This window comes from Panthera onca, chromosome D2, assembly GCF_046562875.1.
Source record: "Panthera onca isolate mPanOnc1 chromosome D2, mPanOnc1 haplotype 2, whole genome shotgun sequence".
Lineage (NCBI taxonomy): Eukaryota > Metazoa > Chordata > Mammalia > Carnivora > Felidae > Panthera > Panthera onca.
The window spans coordinates 5,291,702-5,307,413 of record NC_138349.1 but is presented as its reverse complement, the minus strand read 5'-3'; the positions used below and the strand labels follow the sequence as shown (position 1 = coordinate 5,307,413).

The window sequence follows — 15,712 nt, the reverse complement described above, 5'->3', positions numbered from 1 at the left end:
GTGATGATCAACCAATCTTATTTCATCTTGCCCAGTGCTTCTGGCACCCACAGCAGATAAGGCTTTACCAAGTTTACAATGCAAAAAGGAGGCCAATTAGCCTGCCGTTCACTCACCTAGAAAAGTAGCCAGTGGAGATCAGCAGTAATGGGCATCTTGGTCGCGTACCAAAATCCGTGTGCTGAGAATAACAAAGCAGTGTGCTGAGCCCTTCCTGTGTCATAAGGACGTGTGTGTGTGTGTGTTTTTCATTAAAAAAAAAAAAATTTACTTCTAATTCTGACACGGTACCTAAAACTTAAAATGAATCATCTTAAACATTTTTACGTGTGCAGTTCACTAGCATTACCAATATTCATATTGTTGTTCCCAAACATTTTTTATCTCATAAAATTGAAACTTTTCCCCCATTAAACACTAGCTTCCCATTTTCTTCTCCCCCCAGCCCCCAGTATCCACTATGCTACTTTTTTTTTCTGTGAATTTGACTACCTTAGATATCTCCTAGAAGTGGAATCATACTGTATGTGTCCTTTTGTGATCAGTTCATTTCACTGAGTGCAACATCCTAAGGTTCAGGCATATTGTAGCAGGTGTAGGTATTTCCTTCCTTTTTAAGACGGAATGATGCTCTGTTGTGCGGATGGACCACGTTTTCTTTGTCTGTTCATCCACTGATGGACAGTTGGGTGGTTTCCATTCTTTAGCTGTGTGAACAGGAGTGTGCAAATACTGTGTGTGACCCTGTTTTTAATTTTGCGGGGGGGATTTCCCTCTAAAGTGGGACTGTTGGATCTCGGTCATTCTATTTTTACTTTTCAAGGAACAGCCATTATGCTTTTTATATCACTTATAACATTTTACAGCCCCAACAATGGTGCACAGAGGTTCCAGTCTCTCTACAAGTGCTCACCAACACTTGTTTTTTTCTTCCTTTTTTTTATAGTAGACATCCTAATGGGCGTGAGGTCTGCTTTACTTTGTTTCTTATTTATTGGCTTCCCATTATACTCCTCGCACAACTCCTCAGTCTGTACTCATTTTACAGACAGAGTCTCTGGGGCGCTAAGGTACTTGTCCCAGGTCACAGAAGCAGGAATGGAGCTGACCACGAGTCTCTCATTTTTGTCCTCGTGCAGCCTGCTGGCGGTGCTGGCCCCAGGAGTCCACTAGGACGTGAACCTAAGGAGACTTCGAAGGGCCTAAAAGGACAGTCATCTGTTGACTGCTCAAGTTTGAGTTGTTTAAAGCCAAGAAAATGAGGGGCGCCTGGGTGGCTCAGTGGGTGAAGCATCCGACTTTGGCTCAGGCCATGATCTCATGGTTGGTGGGTTCAAGCCCCGCGTTGGGCTCTGTGCTGATAGCTCGGAGTCTGGAGCCTGCTTCGGATTCCTTGTCTCCCTCTCTCTGCCCCTCCCCTGCTCACACGCTCTCTGTCTCCTCCTCAAAAAAATAAATAAACATTAAAAAAAATTTTTTTAGGTCAGGAAAATGACCAACGACGTCTCCGAAATCCCCCTATGTCATCAGAGCCTTTGTCAAAGGAAATACTGCCTCCTCAAGTAAAGGAGGTCATTTCTCGTTGCCTGATGTTGTCAGGGGTTTGCCTGGGACCTAATCCTGCTCTTTCAGGTCTCGATCCACACCCACCCTCCATCCCGTCCAGTCTTGACCACTCCCTTTTTGGCCTCCCTCCCCCTACCTTCCTCCAGCCCTCTTGCCCCTAATCTTCTCTAGCTTCCCTTTGGAGATGCCTGCCAGTGCCGTTCTTGAGACCCATTCACCTATGGGCAGGGGGACCTAATCTGGAACTAAAGACCCAGCCTGGCATCTCCTGGACCCTCGACCCCCATGGGCTCCCATCTGTGTGGTTCTGAGTTGGTACATGTTCGCATTCGGCTTCACCCCGCTTCCTTATCTCTGGCACAGGAACTTTGCGTTCTCACCAGCCCACAATCAAGCACCCCTCCCTTGTCTCGGGCTTCCGTCCGTTCTTCCCTTCTACCTTGTGCGTGTCCAAGCCGTCCATGCATATCTGCATTCCATCTGGGTCTGTGTGTGTGTGTGTGTGTGTGTGTGTGTGTGTGTGTGAGAGAGAGAGAGAGAGAGAGAGAGAGAGAGAGATGTTTGTAGAGCAGCTCCTTGTGATGTACACAATTGATTTGTTTTGTGAAGAGGTGTTGTGCAGAATAGATTTTATGTGGTAGTGTTTGGAGCTTTGCACCCTCTAAAGAAAATAACATTTCATGCCCACAGATATCGAAATTGGAAATATTTCTCTTGACTTAAAAGCATCTTGTACACACCCGTTTTTGCACTTGGGATGATGAGCCTGCTGACGATCTGAAATTCCTTCAGGGGCCTGGGTCATTGTACTGATGACCATTTTCAGTGCATCCTGAAAACAAGAAAAGGCAGACCACAGAAATGCTCTCCTTGGGACTGAGAATGTTTCGAGGTGGTGACATTGTGGGTATGGGTGTGTGTTTGCCTTGATAGACCATTTTTCTCACGATGAGCCAAAGGAAGGAAACAAGAATGACAAAAGGCCCAAGCCGACAGCCACTTAGAAATGAATGATGGTTCGTCGCGGGGGGTTCTGGACGAGCTGTGGACAAGCTTTGCCTGCTGACTTCTGAGATGAACATCACACTGGTGTTGGGGAAAGTCCAAAACATTTTTAGCAACTTACATTATACATGAGTTTCGTTCAGTTGTGAGTTATTCTGAATGCTCTCTGGCCCCAAAGCTGCTGCCCCTGTAAGTAATTTTGAGTACATGTGTATATGTAGGCAAAGCCACATGTTTTCTGTCTCCGTTAGGTTTCTGTTGAAAACTAGGAATCACGATGTGACAAAATCCCATTACTCTCAAATGGAGAGGGGCCACCTGGGCCACAGGAGGACCTCGAGGGAGGCTGGCTTTCGGTCTCCCTATATTCCTCTTGGAAATGGCTATGAGGGCAGGAACCTTGTCTGTCTCACGTGGAAGTTCCTGTATGTGGGAGCCCTGGGCGGGCTCACCCCTCCTAGGACTGGCAGAGGGGCTCGGCACTGGCATTTATGAACACACACACACACTCTACGGGCTTGTTGTGTTTAGAAGGCATGTGCTGTCTCTGCGCATTGGGGATTCAGAGATGAAATATTTGGATTCTGCTTTTAAGACAGTTGCTACTCAGATGGGCAGATAGACCCAGGTAAGCAGTGTAGACAATCGTGGTCATGATACAGTGATTACATAGTATGTGAAGCAGAGAAGCAGGCCCTCCGTCCCCAGCCAGTGGGTCCTGGGCTTACAGTTTTTCTGGGCCAGCTCTTTTTCCCTTATGCTGGTATGGTTATCCACTTGGCACAGGGGAGAGCTGTCCCCTCATCCATGTGAGGACTGGGGTGGTGGTGGCAGGGAATGTTGGCAAGGGAAAAATAACTCTAAACGTACATGTAGATTCATCCATCATGGCAACCCTGTTCTCTAGCCTGCTAAAAGTAGATGTGAAAGAGCCCACGGAAATGAACCTGCTATGGGCTGAATTAAGCACCTTCCTCCCAAATTCATTTGTTGAAATCCTAATCCCCGATACCTTCCGAATGGGACTGTATTTCACATAAGGCCTTTACAGTGATAATTACAGTTAAAATGAGATCATTAGAGTGAACCCTAACCCAATATGATGGATATCCTTTGGAGAGGAGTGGATTAGGGTACAGGTGTTCACAGAGGGAAGATCACACGAGGACACAGGGAAAAGGCGGCCATCCATCCACACGCCAAAGAGAGAGGCCTCAGGAGAAACCAACCTGGCTGCCCCCCGATCGTGATTTCCAGCCTCCAGAACCGTGAGACAAGAATGTGCTGTGTAAGCCCTTCCCGTGATAGGACTTGGTCATGGTGGCCCCAGCAGATTGATAGGGCGCCCTGTTATCTTCATCCGTTATGAGGGCTGCCGCTGGAGTCCCATGATTGAGTTTCAGTGTGCCACGTGGCCTTCTGTGCCAGGCGCGGACAGGCATTTGTGTGTCCTCTCTTGCTTAGAATCTGGGGGAAAGGCCAATGATAGACTCTATGGATGCAATGGTGAAACTCCATGATACTGGTTAGAAGGTAGGAGGCAGGTATTGAATTCTTGTTTTTAGAAATCAAAATCGTGTTGAAGACAGGTAGAAAAAGCCACCTGTGTTCTGTTTGGCTTTGTTTTTGATTCATTTGGAATAGAGCATTAAAAACGCAAAAGGCTTTGCTTCCTTTCTTCTTGCTCTTTCCTATTTGAAAGTGCTGTGTTTGGGTTGTTATTTTTGTGATACTTGGGCTTTTTTTTTTTTTTTCGTTTTTTTTTGTTTTTGGACTGTTGGTGATTTGGGCCAAGAAAGATAGCATTTTGCTCCAAAGGGCAGTGGTACCAAGATAACTGAAGCTGGGCCTAGGAAACAGCATCATCCTCCAGAGAAACTGAAACAGAGATGGGGAGCCGCTCTCCCCTCGCGTCCCCCCTCCCTGCAGCCCTACCCCGAATGCACCTGCCTGGTGCACTTGCAGACGGACTTGGAAACCAAGAACAAAGACCCCTGACCACCCCTGGCTAGCCATGAAAACCATGTCGGCATGGAACGTAGAAATTCCCCTTAAATAATGAAGTGTGTTCTCTTAAATCCTGTTCCCTGCTGTCATTAGCTAAAACGAGCTGATGCTTCTATGTACATTCTTGTATCCTTTTCCTGGATGATTTCCCAACATTTGACAGACCTTAGTAAAGCTATTTTGAGACTTTGCTGACAGTTTTTCTGGGCCCACACTATGTATTTCAGCCATTTCAGTCTTAACTCTGTGACCTCATTAAATGTGTATTTTTGTATGAGCCTGTGGGTATGGGTACAGTGACACACACTGTGTTCTTATTCAAGAATCCCAAGTTAAAAACAACCCTGCTCTTTTACTGCACTCTCTGTGCATCTGAGTTTGGCCCCAGAGAGAAAGGCTTGGTCCACTACAACCTTCTTACAAAAAAAGCATGGAAACGATGTGTGTGTGTGTGTTTTTCCCTACAATTTCTAAAATTTCCTATAATATGGAACCCTTTGATCTGTTGAAATCATACAGCTTTTTCTCTCTTCAGTTGCCTTGCCATGTTCATAGAGGTAATTGCCAAACATCCAACCCGGATCCAGGCGTCTTGATCTGTACACAGGGTACCGATCCCCTGATGTAACTAATAATTAAGGAAGTGACAGTGTGTTCTGGAGAATGCATGTTGTCCAGGGTAGGAGCTCTGGATTCTAGATCAAGTTCACTCATCGGTGATGTCAAGAAGGTAATTCACTCAAACCACCTTGTGCTGCGCCTTCCGGGTTGGCCGTTTAACACGATAACCTGTCTCAGAGCCATCTCGTGGGGTTTGGATAGTTGGAGTGATGAATCTGGCACGCTTTGAAAATCTTGCACGAAGCCTTTCCAACTCTCGAACATGCCTGCATATTCTGCGTGCCACTCACACGTGGCTGGGGGTGCCTTTCCTGCTCCGCGTGTTACTGGAGGACGCCTGAGTTCTTACGTGGACACCTCAAGGCGTTTGAACAACAGCGGCCACCGTGTGGAGACGCACTCAGTAGTCACCACCAGCAGAGTTGGCTGCCGTTCTAGCACCCGCAGGCTCTGCCTTGGCTGTCAGACCATGAGGAGCACAGCAGCCTTCGAGCCGTTAGACCGAAGGCAGACAGGATCTCTAACGTGCCTCAGTATCTGGGGCAAGGACCCCGCTCAGCGATTCGTAACCTTGCTCTTCTCCCACCTTCAAGTAGAAATGTATATAAGGACACAACTGGAAACTGACTCGCTAAATTCAACGATATTCAGATTTTACATAAACGAGCTTGGGGATCGTTTTCATGGCAACGTTTGTTCATTCTTGCTCTGCTCAAGTGTTTCCTGCATGCCTACTAATGGACCGCGCGGAGCGCTAGCTGCTGGGGATGAACGTGAACAAAAGCAGAGGTGGAGCCTACAGGCAGGAAGCTGAGAGTCCCAGGGGAGACGCGGGACATTGCTCAGACTACCAAAGGAGAGAGCATCCACTGACTGACGCAGCCCAAGCACTCTGCCCGAGAGGCACATGGGTCTGTAGGAGCGTGTTTTGGGGGACTAGCGGGTCTGAGAAGGCTGGGAAGGGAAACCGTTGGAAGGAGCTAGCCAGGTGTTTCGGGGAAGGAAGCAGACGCCCTCCAGCGAGAGGGAACTCCCCTTGTGAGTGGGAAGCACTGAGAAAAGGTCAGTGGAACCTAGTACTGCGTTCATCCTAACAGTTCACGTGTCAGGCCCCCAAGGCCACCTTTCATCAACACTTTCCCTCCTACCCCTTCCAGCTAGAATGACGCTCACCATGCTTTGGCCTCAACATGGTGCTATCCTCTCATTTTGTAAGGTATTTGACTATTTGCATACATTTGTGCCAGGCCCTGTTGTAGACATAGACAGCTAATGTTGACTGAGACCAACGGGGCCCCTGCCTTTGTGGAGTTTGCCTTCTGCTTGGGTGACAGACAGCTCAGATGACAATCCAGCAAGCGTAGGACAAGTCTGCATAGCATCAGTGATCTGAAACAGACATGGCAAGGGCCGGAGAGTGCCTGTTGGCTGCGTTGCTCCTGGTGGGGAGGTGAGGATACCTTCCTCGGAGGGTGGGCATGGGTGTCCTCAACCGGGATGCTGACATGACCTTGCCAAGGGTTCCCCTCTCGGGCTCATTCCTACCTGCCTCGTCTCCACCCACAAAACTCAAGCTTCCCCAAGGACAGGGGAGGGAGGAAAAGAGAACTAAGAAATGAAAAGGGACAAAACCAACAGAGATCGCCAAAAGCATGTGGTGCGAACACTGATCACATCAGTAAGAAAATTGTTTCCATCCCTGATTTGCTTTTCCTTTAAATAGGACATTCAGTCATAGCTTCACCATAAAATTGATTTATTGTGTGGAAATAATTTCCGTAGCAGGGGAACTAATTTGATTGTGTAGCATAAAGAAAATGTATGTGGGACAATAGGGAAGAATAGAGCCAAAATGAATCCAATATATTTTAATCTCTGCAATACAGATTATATTTTCAATTAAGAAGCTCAACTTGCGTGTGTTCGGCTGGTGGGAGCTTCCCGGAGCACTTTCTGTGTGTGTTTATGGGTAATAAGTCGCTTAGCATTAAGAAGGTAGACAATCATTAGCCCATGATCACCCAATTGCTTCCGTTAATAGCAAAGTCAATGCGCATCGTCGCCATGGCCCCATTCGGGTGTAAGAAGTGGAGTAACGTGGAGAATGGAACAGTTGTGTTGGCAAACGCGAGAGAGCTAGACAGAACAAGGAAATCCTCTCTTCCATCCCCTTCCACCCAAGCAGTGCCTGGGTCCCTCTAATCATGGTCAGAGGGGAAGGTAGCCTTTGGATCATCACTGCCAGGCCCTCTGGAAGCGGACGGAGTACGGCCTTGTGTCTGTGTGGCTTTGTCTAAGGACCTAAGGATCACGGGCTTTGCAGCAGACTTTCGTCTTGGCTCGGTGGCTCGTTTCCACATTTCTTGGTATTGCTCACCACCTCTCAGCCTCCTGGACTCCTGGACTCCTCGGCAAAGGGGAAGTGAGGATGCCAGCCCTGTCTGCTTTTCTCGGATCCCGTTTAATCTTAAGTCCAACCCACGAGGTGGAGCCATCATCGTTCATATTTTATAGGCAGTAGAATCGGGTTTTTTTCTTAAAATGTTTATTTTATTTGTTTTGAGAGAGAGAGAAAGAGAGAGCAAGCGGGGGAGGGGCGGAGAGAGAGAATCCCAAGCAGGCTGTGCGCGGTCACCGTGGAGCCTGGCGCGGGGCTTGAACTCACGAACCGTGAGATCCTGAGTTGCAGCCAAGATCGAGAGTTGCAGCCACACAGGTGCCCCGAATCAGGCTTTTTGTACAAGAGTAGATAAGAGTAGATAAGGCAACAGCCAGCACCCTCCTGTGCCTAGCCTGAGCTCACGGCTTCTCTTTCTGCCTCCAGGTAGGCGTCTACTGAGCAGAAGACTCTGGGGCCTGGCTCTGGAGACTCTCACTTTGACCACCTCCGCTCTTTAGCACAGACATACGATTGGGAGAAGTGCAGCGAAGAAATAAAAGGGTCATTAAAAAAAAAAAACACACACACACACACACACACACAAGGAATCTGGCAGGGAGAGCAGAGGCAGATGTGGAGTTTGTGGTTTTTTTTTTTTCTCTCTTTTTTTTAAATAATCTATTTCGAGCCTTTCCAGAAGGCTGGCTGGGTAGGCTGGGGCCATGGACACACATGGGCCGGTGCAGCCAGAGAGCAGTTGTGTAAGTGGCACGAGATGCCCAGGGCTCCCTCCGGCGCAGCCACGTGGCTGCGATCCCATCAGGTCTGATAGCATCAAATCGGACACCGTGGAGCGGGACGAAGGCCTGGAAATGAGGTCAGAGCCGCGAAGGGGGCCGGGGCTTGTGAACCAGAGGCAACCTGAGAAATGGGCCCAAGGCTGAGGGTGTGAGCAGCAGGTATAAGGAGCCCAAAACCAGGACGTGGGAAGCTCAGTGAAGGGGAGGAGAACCATGATGTCAAATCCTAGGTTCAAACTCGGGGACCCTGGGATCCTTTGGGCATTCATTTGTTCTAGAATGAATTTATGGAGCAGCCCCCTGTGGTATGGAAAGGAGTCAGACCCAGGCCCAGCCCACAGGAACCCTGCACCTCTGCCCTCCCTTGTCCCCTCCCCTCCACCCCCTCCCCACCCCACTCTCCTTCAGGGGTTCATCCTCTCCTGCCCAGAAGAACTGCTAGAGTTCCCCAAGTCTCTATGTTTGGCCTTCCTCTTTAAAAATCTTTTCTTATTCTAAAATTTCTCTTCCATGGACTCTCATCCATTCCTCAAGGATTTGTTTATACGTGAACTCAGATCCGGCTTCAAATATACATCCCACCGTTGACCTTTTGTCTGCTCCCCGACCTGGCTGACCCCCGGGGTCCTGGGTCTCACTCCTGGCGGGGCACTCTGAGCACACTCCCCACGTCCGTAAAGACCGCTGGGGATGGCCCCGGCCTTCCGTCTTGCTGTTCTGCCCAGTCATCCTCCCAGACCGAATTCAGCCCATCACCCTTTCCCAACCCGTATACGTCCCAGCACAGTGTGGGCGCCCCGTCTTGATAAAGATGAGTAGGCTGAGAATGAGGCAATGGGAGGTGGGCCCAAACATAATTTTAAGCCATAGGTTGGCAAACTGTGATCTGTGGGCCAGAGTGGTCCTGCCACTGGTCGTTGTTGTTGCTTGTGACCCACAAGCTAAGGATGGATGTTGCATTTTCAAAGGGTTGAAAACAAAAAGTCAAGAAGAAGACGATCTCATGACACGCAAAAAGGACATGAAAGTCAAATTTCCGTGTCCATAAATAAAGTTTTATTGGCACAGAGCCATTTCCCCGCTCATTTGATTTTTCCCTTTGGCCGTTGTTGCTGTAACAGCAGGATGGGATCGTTGCTACTGAGACCATATGGCTGCAGGGCCTAACTTATTTACTGTTTGCTCTTTACAGAAGAAGGTTGCTGATCCCTGGTCTAAACCATTTAGTGTGGAAAGTGCCATGTCTGTGACGGGCAGTTATTCACATGGAGCTATCAGTAATCAATAATCGATAATTCTGATGTTAACCGGGAACCCGTAAAGTACAGGATGGTATGAAGAACACAGAAGGCGGCTTACCTGTAGGGTCTGCCTTCCAGGAGGTAGGGTCATTGCCGTGGAAGGAATAGTGGAAAACAGAAACCCTTGGGAATTAACTCCGACGGCTGTAGCAGGAGACGTGCACCGTAATGATGCCTCGGATCACTAAAGGTGTTCTGGTTGCCAGATCGCTTGGTTATTTCAGTGTCGTAGGCAGAATAAGAGTTCCCCAGAGGGGTCTGTCCCGCATCCCCAGATCCTGGCAGTAATGATGTTACAGGGCAAGGGGTCTCCTTTCACAGTTGCAGATGGACTGTGAGAAGCCAGAAAAGGCAAAAACATGGAAGCCTCTGGAACCTTCTCTAGAGCCTCCAGAAGCAGTGTAGCCCTCCTGACACTTCAGTTTTAGCCCAGGCTGTCCCATTCTGGACGTCTGACCACCAGAGCTGTAAGATAATGCATCTGGGTTGTTTTAAGCCACCAAATTGTAGTAACTAACATGTTACAGCAGCCGTAAGAAGCTAGTACACTCAGGAATATCACTTTTGAATTTCCTACTTTAAAAAAAAAAAATGCCAGGAGGTGCCTGTGTGGCTCAGTTGGTTAAACATCCAACTCTTGGTTTCAGCTGAGGTCATGATCTCACGGTTTGTGAGTTCGAGCCCTGTGTCGGGCTCTACGCTGACAGTGCGGAGCCTGCTTGGGATTCTCTCCCTCTCTCTCTCTCTCTGCCTCTCTCTCTCTCTTTCTCTCTCAAAATAAATAAACATTTAAAAACAAAACATAAACCCACTAGGACTCCTTCTGGCCTCCCTTGTGTCGTTCACACGTCAGCTTGACTTTCCCTGTCCTTGGCCTTCCCTCTTTCCAACCTGTGTCAGGCAGGGGTCCGGGATTCCAGGCGAGGGCCACTTACGGCCCCGAGAATAAATCAGCACAAAGCTGGAGTGCTGCACCTTCCTCTTGATTTAACTTGACGTTTGTGGACTGTGTTCTAAATGGCAGTTTCATAGAGATTTTCTTTATCTCGATGCAAAAAAGTCATTAGACTCATCGCAGTTATAAATTTCTGATGCTGCTTAACACTTTAGGCAAGTGGGACCACTCAGCCTGGAGAACTGAGAAGGGCGTTTATTTTGCTGAACCCACCCCCCCCCCACCCCGTTCTTGACAAAGCTCTGCCCTCCTCTCTGCAGAGTTCCCTGGCCCCCTTCGGCCCTCTGTCCCCCTTGATGGTGTCCTGCTCACGGCGGGGGCAGGGCTTGGCGGTGCGGAAGGCCGAGCAGAGAAAATGGTCAGTGGCGCGGCCTGCGCTCCGGCCCTCGATCAGGACTTCCCTGGTGCCCTTCACAGTCTTTTGCAAATTCAAGGTGCTCCAGATGTCATTGGGCCATTGCACATTAGAGTCCCAAGAATCCCAAAGAATAATCAAGTCAAACATTTACAGGGTGAGCTGCAGTCACTTTCCATAGGTAGAAAGTTCCGCCTCCAGGGTGCCTGGGTGGCTCAGCCGATCGGATAAGCGTCTGACTCTTGACTCTGGCTCAGGCCATGATCTTACCATTCGTGAGTTCGAGCCCCACGTCGGGCTCTGTGCTGCTGACAGTGCAGAACCTGCTTGGAACTCTCTCTCTCTTTCCCCCTCCCTGCCCTCCCCCCCTCTATGCCCTCCCCCCAAGAAAAAGTCAAGTCCCATCTCCTCCACCATCCCCTCTCTCCAAGCCCATTCTCTCCCCGGCCTTGCCGCACGCGAGGATGTGAAGTCTGCACAGACTTTCCCGCTGACCTTCTGGAGTTCTGTGGCCCCGCCTGCCCTGTGGTGCTGCTGGTCCAGCGTGCCGGCTCCTGTTTGCTGGGAAGGCTGGAGGCGTGACCTTGCCCCAGCCACCCTGCCAAGCGGGTAGGTGATGTGCTGCCGAGGCGTCCGCTCCCACGTGCGCTCTCCCTCCTCGCCTGCGTTCTGGCCTCTCCGCAAGGGCCCCTGCGGTGGGGGCCGGCTCGCCCATGGGTGCTGTGGGGCTCCCGCAAAGCGCACCTATTTCCTTTCAGCCCGTTGTGCTAAAACGAAGCCAGGCTGTTTCAACTGTCTTCCTTGACAGTATCTTCTCAACCCGAATACGTCATGTATAAGGGGTGCTTCCGTGGTGACACCAGGCAGCTCAGTTACCTGCGGGGGCTTCCCAGGGGAGGGTGCCCGAGTCCACACACCAGCCTCCACCTTCACGCCCTGTGGCCCGTGAGCCGTGGCAGGTGTGGCTTCCTCTTGCCGCTCCGCATCTTCTGGCCGGGCCACATGCCTCACGGATGCTCCGGGTCCCGCCTGCCCGTCGCAGCGCGTGGAGGAGGAGTGCACCCGGGAGCCCCTCGCCCGGCAGGTGCCCGCAGAACCGCTTATGTGTCAGCCCTCCTGTCCTCCTGTGTGGCGAGCAGCACCTGCTTTCCCCCTGCCGCGCATTTCAGCACTCAGCTGCTGTCCGCTGTTTCTCGGGCTGCTGGGTGGGGTCAGGGTCAACTGTGAAATACGCCACGGTGTGTCTGACTCCTGCGCAGTCCCTCCAAGGTGAGGTATGGCGGCAGAGGTGAAAAGAGCCGCAGTCGTAGGAAGGGCGCCGCTCACACAAAGCTGGTTCGTGATCCTTGAGGAGGCGGGAGAGGTCCTCGGCTCTCCCCGGCTTGGCTGTGTGTTGTCACCGCATCAGGAGGCATCAGGAAAACAAAGGTACTTAAGGACATTGAGAAGTGTAATGTAGATGCTGACGGGGAGAGGAGATCCTTGTGGGAAGAGATCGCTGCTTCTGATGCCTTCAACCCCTGGCTCTGAAATGACAAAGAGATGGGCTGAGCAGAAATAACCCATCTCAAATTCGGTTGACAGCCTCGCGCCAGCCACATCTCCTGGGACACGTGAAGCGGCCCTAACTGTCATCTGCCTGTCATCTCATACTTGCCGTTAATTGGTCATTCATTAAACAGCATGCCAATATGGGAATTCAGAAGTGCCTGGGAAGTTTATTTCCTGAGGGGCAGCTCCAGCAGACGGCACGTGTCCGGCCCCCACTGGGGCCCCAGGTGGGGCTGGAGACTCATGCGTGTGTCATCCCACGGACGGCCCATTTTGCGGATGTGGACTTGGTCCAGTCCAGCGACAAGTCACATGTCTGTAAGAGGGAGAGCCACGCTGTTGGGAACTGGCCAAAGGCAAGTCTTAGGGTGTGTTTTATTGATTTATTTTTTTGAGATCTTGTTAGTTGCGCCTCATTAAAAATGGTGAAACTTACCTGTTCTCTTTGCTACCAGCTTATAATGAAGAAAAGTCTCAGATCAAAGTCCATCACTCCGACAGTTATGAAGAAACACTTCTTCACCAACTGGTACATTCGCGAAGCCCCACCCCTCTGTAATTTTAGGTGCTGGGAGAATATTCCGGAGACAAGATTCGTTGAAGCTTATAGTCATCATCAGGCAACCAGGGTCCTCAAAACCAATGACATAACACTAGAACACAGGCTCAGGCTTTAGACACTGTCACTCGACACCCAGGCTCCTTGGATCCTTAGGGGAGAGTCCCTAAAATGCTTCAGTTCATCCATGTACCTTTCTATTATCCGGTAAACTCATTATAAGGGCACAAATTTCACATACAAAAAAATTTCTGGGTTGTGGTTATTTTTGTTTTTTTTTTTTAGTTTTTAATGTTTATTTTTGAGAGAGAGAAATAGAGAGACACACAGCACAAGCGGGAAAGGGGCAGAGAGAGAGGGGAGACACAGAATCCGAAGCAGGCTCCAGGCTCCAAGCCGTCAGCACAGAGCCCAATGCAGGGCTCGAATGCATGAACTGCAAGATCATGACCTGAGCCAAAGTCAGACACTTAACCGAATGAGCCACCCAGGCGCCCCAAAAGAAAATAATTTTTGACCATTTTTATTCTCATGTTTCTACTTTGGATCAAGAAAAGGAGAGCCAAAGCCCTCCTCTGGAATGTGGTTTTCTGATTAGAAGTTAGCAGCCCAGGTGCCTTGCTCAGTCGGTTAAGTGTCTTACTCTTGTCTTGTCTTGTCTTTTCTTGTCTTTTCTTTTCTTGCCTTGTCTTGTCTTTTCTTGTCTTTACCTGTTTTGACAGAGAGTGTGTGTGTGAGCAGGAGAGGGGCAGAGAGAGAATCTCAAGCAAGCTCTGCACGGTCAACATGGAGCCCAACGCAGGGCTCAAACTCATGAACTGTGTGAACATGACCTGAGCCAAAACCAAGAGTCAGACATTTAACCCACTAGCCTCCCAGGCGTCCCAAGCATCTGACTCTTGATTTCAGCTCGGGTCATGATTTTGAGGTTCATGGATTTAAGCCCCGCATTGGGCTCTGCACTGATGTCACAGAGCCTGCTTGGGATTCTCTCTCTCTCCCTCTATCTCTTCCCACTGCCCACCCCCAAGCTTCTCTCTCTCTCTCTCTCTCTCTCTCTCTCTCTCTCTCTCTCTCTCAGAATAAATATTTTTTTAAAAAGTCAGCAGCCAACTGATTTCTAGTGGATGCCTTAAACTCGTGTTCTCTGAAGTGCTTGAGAGAGGTTTACAGACCTCGTAACACATACATGGTGCTTACTATTTGCAGGAAAGCTCCAGATTTGGGGAACATTCCAGGCACCGCACACATTTTAGCTCATTGAATCTTCACCACCTAGCGAGTAGATGTACTCTCGATACCCATTTCGTAGATGAGGGAACTCAGGAAACCAGCTAAAGATTTCTACAGCTGGTTAGTAGTAGAGCCTAGATTTCCTCGCAGACTGTTTGTCCCCAGAGCCCCTGCTCTAACCAGCACACTCAGCTTCCTCCAACACCAACTGAGGCTAGAATCCCAGCCTTCCAAATCTCATTCCAGGACTTCTGTTTCGGGGAAACTTAGGGTTGCTTGATAGCTGTGGCCAAGGATATGGATGCTGTTACATCCAGGAAAGCATAAACAAGATCAAATGGTCTTAATAGTGAAAGGAGTAGGTTTTAATTGGAATATAGGGAAGGATTCTTTAGAGACCTCAGTGGAAACTGTTGTCAGAGGTAGGAGTAGGTAATGATATCTTTTATCCTTGAATATCATTTGATGGAATAATAAACCAGATTCTCGTCTTTGTGGACCTTGGCTTCTCTGTTGCAGCATATAAATGAATGGGCATGGCTGTGTGCCAATAAAACTTTATTTGCAGAAACAGGCAGTGGGCCAGACTTGGCTCACGGGCTATGGTTTGCCCACCTCTGAGACATGATGTTGTCCGACCTTGGAAGTGAAGCTGTTCAATTTTATATTTCCCTGCCTGAGGTTATAACATGGGTGTGGGAAATGTACTCTCAGTAAAAAGACAGCCTGGTCTGCTTAGTGTGGATCTGAGGAATTATGTAAATGTGAATGACTATTTAGGTACATAGGGTGGACTGTATGAGGAAGAAAATCATTATCTGGTTCTTGAGCTCTTTTTCTGGGTTGCCACACTGAATCTGGTGACCAAATGAGCTTGGCATCAGATGACATCACGGGCTTAGAATAAGGTTATGCCAGCTGATAGAAAGCGTCACTCAGTGGGGGCGCCTGGGTGGCTCAGTCGGTTGAGCGTCCGACTTCGGCTCAGGTCATGACCTCACGGCTTGTGGGTTCGAGCCCCGCGTCGGGCTCTGTGCTGATGGCTCAGAGCCCGGAGCCTGCTTCGGATTCTGTGTCTCCCTCTCTCTCTGCCCCTGCCCCGCTCACACTCACTCTCTAAATAAATAAATAAATAAAGAAACAAACATTAAAAAAAAAGTACTGCTCAGTGGATCGCAGACACGGGGCCTCCTGAAAAAGCCGCTTCATTCTCGCGACACCTGGCTGAGGATCATACCTGAGCTCTATCTCCTAACCTCCCCTGGCCTACACTGAGTCTTTCGCCTTGTCACAAATACTCAGCACAGCACAGCACAGCACAGAGGCCAGCCAAGGAAAGAATTCCCTGAAGACATCCTGTCCCTTTGGGCTTAGTCTCA

At 49.5% G+C, this 15,712-nt stretch overlaps 1 protein-coding gene across 3 annotated transcripts in view; it reads left to right on the top strand.

The window, feature by feature from the left end:
• The window catches only part of DOCK1 (dedicator of cytokinesis 1), a 525,518-nt gene that overhangs the window by 390,101 nt on the left and 119,705 nt on the right, over nucleotides 1-15,712 (top strand). The window contains exon 30 of one of the 3 annotated variants that reach the window (XM_078434962.2): nucleotides 1,049-1,277. The exons of the other annotated variants lie outside the window; for them this stretch is intronic. Within the exon in view, the coding sequence (XP_078291088.1) occupies nucleotides 1,049-1,262 (214 nt within the window). The 3' untranslated portion in view covers nucleotides 1,263-1,277. Of the gene's footprint in view, nucleotides 1-1,048; nucleotides 1,278-15,712 lie in introns of those variants that run through there. 3 annotated transcript variants of the gene reach the window in all.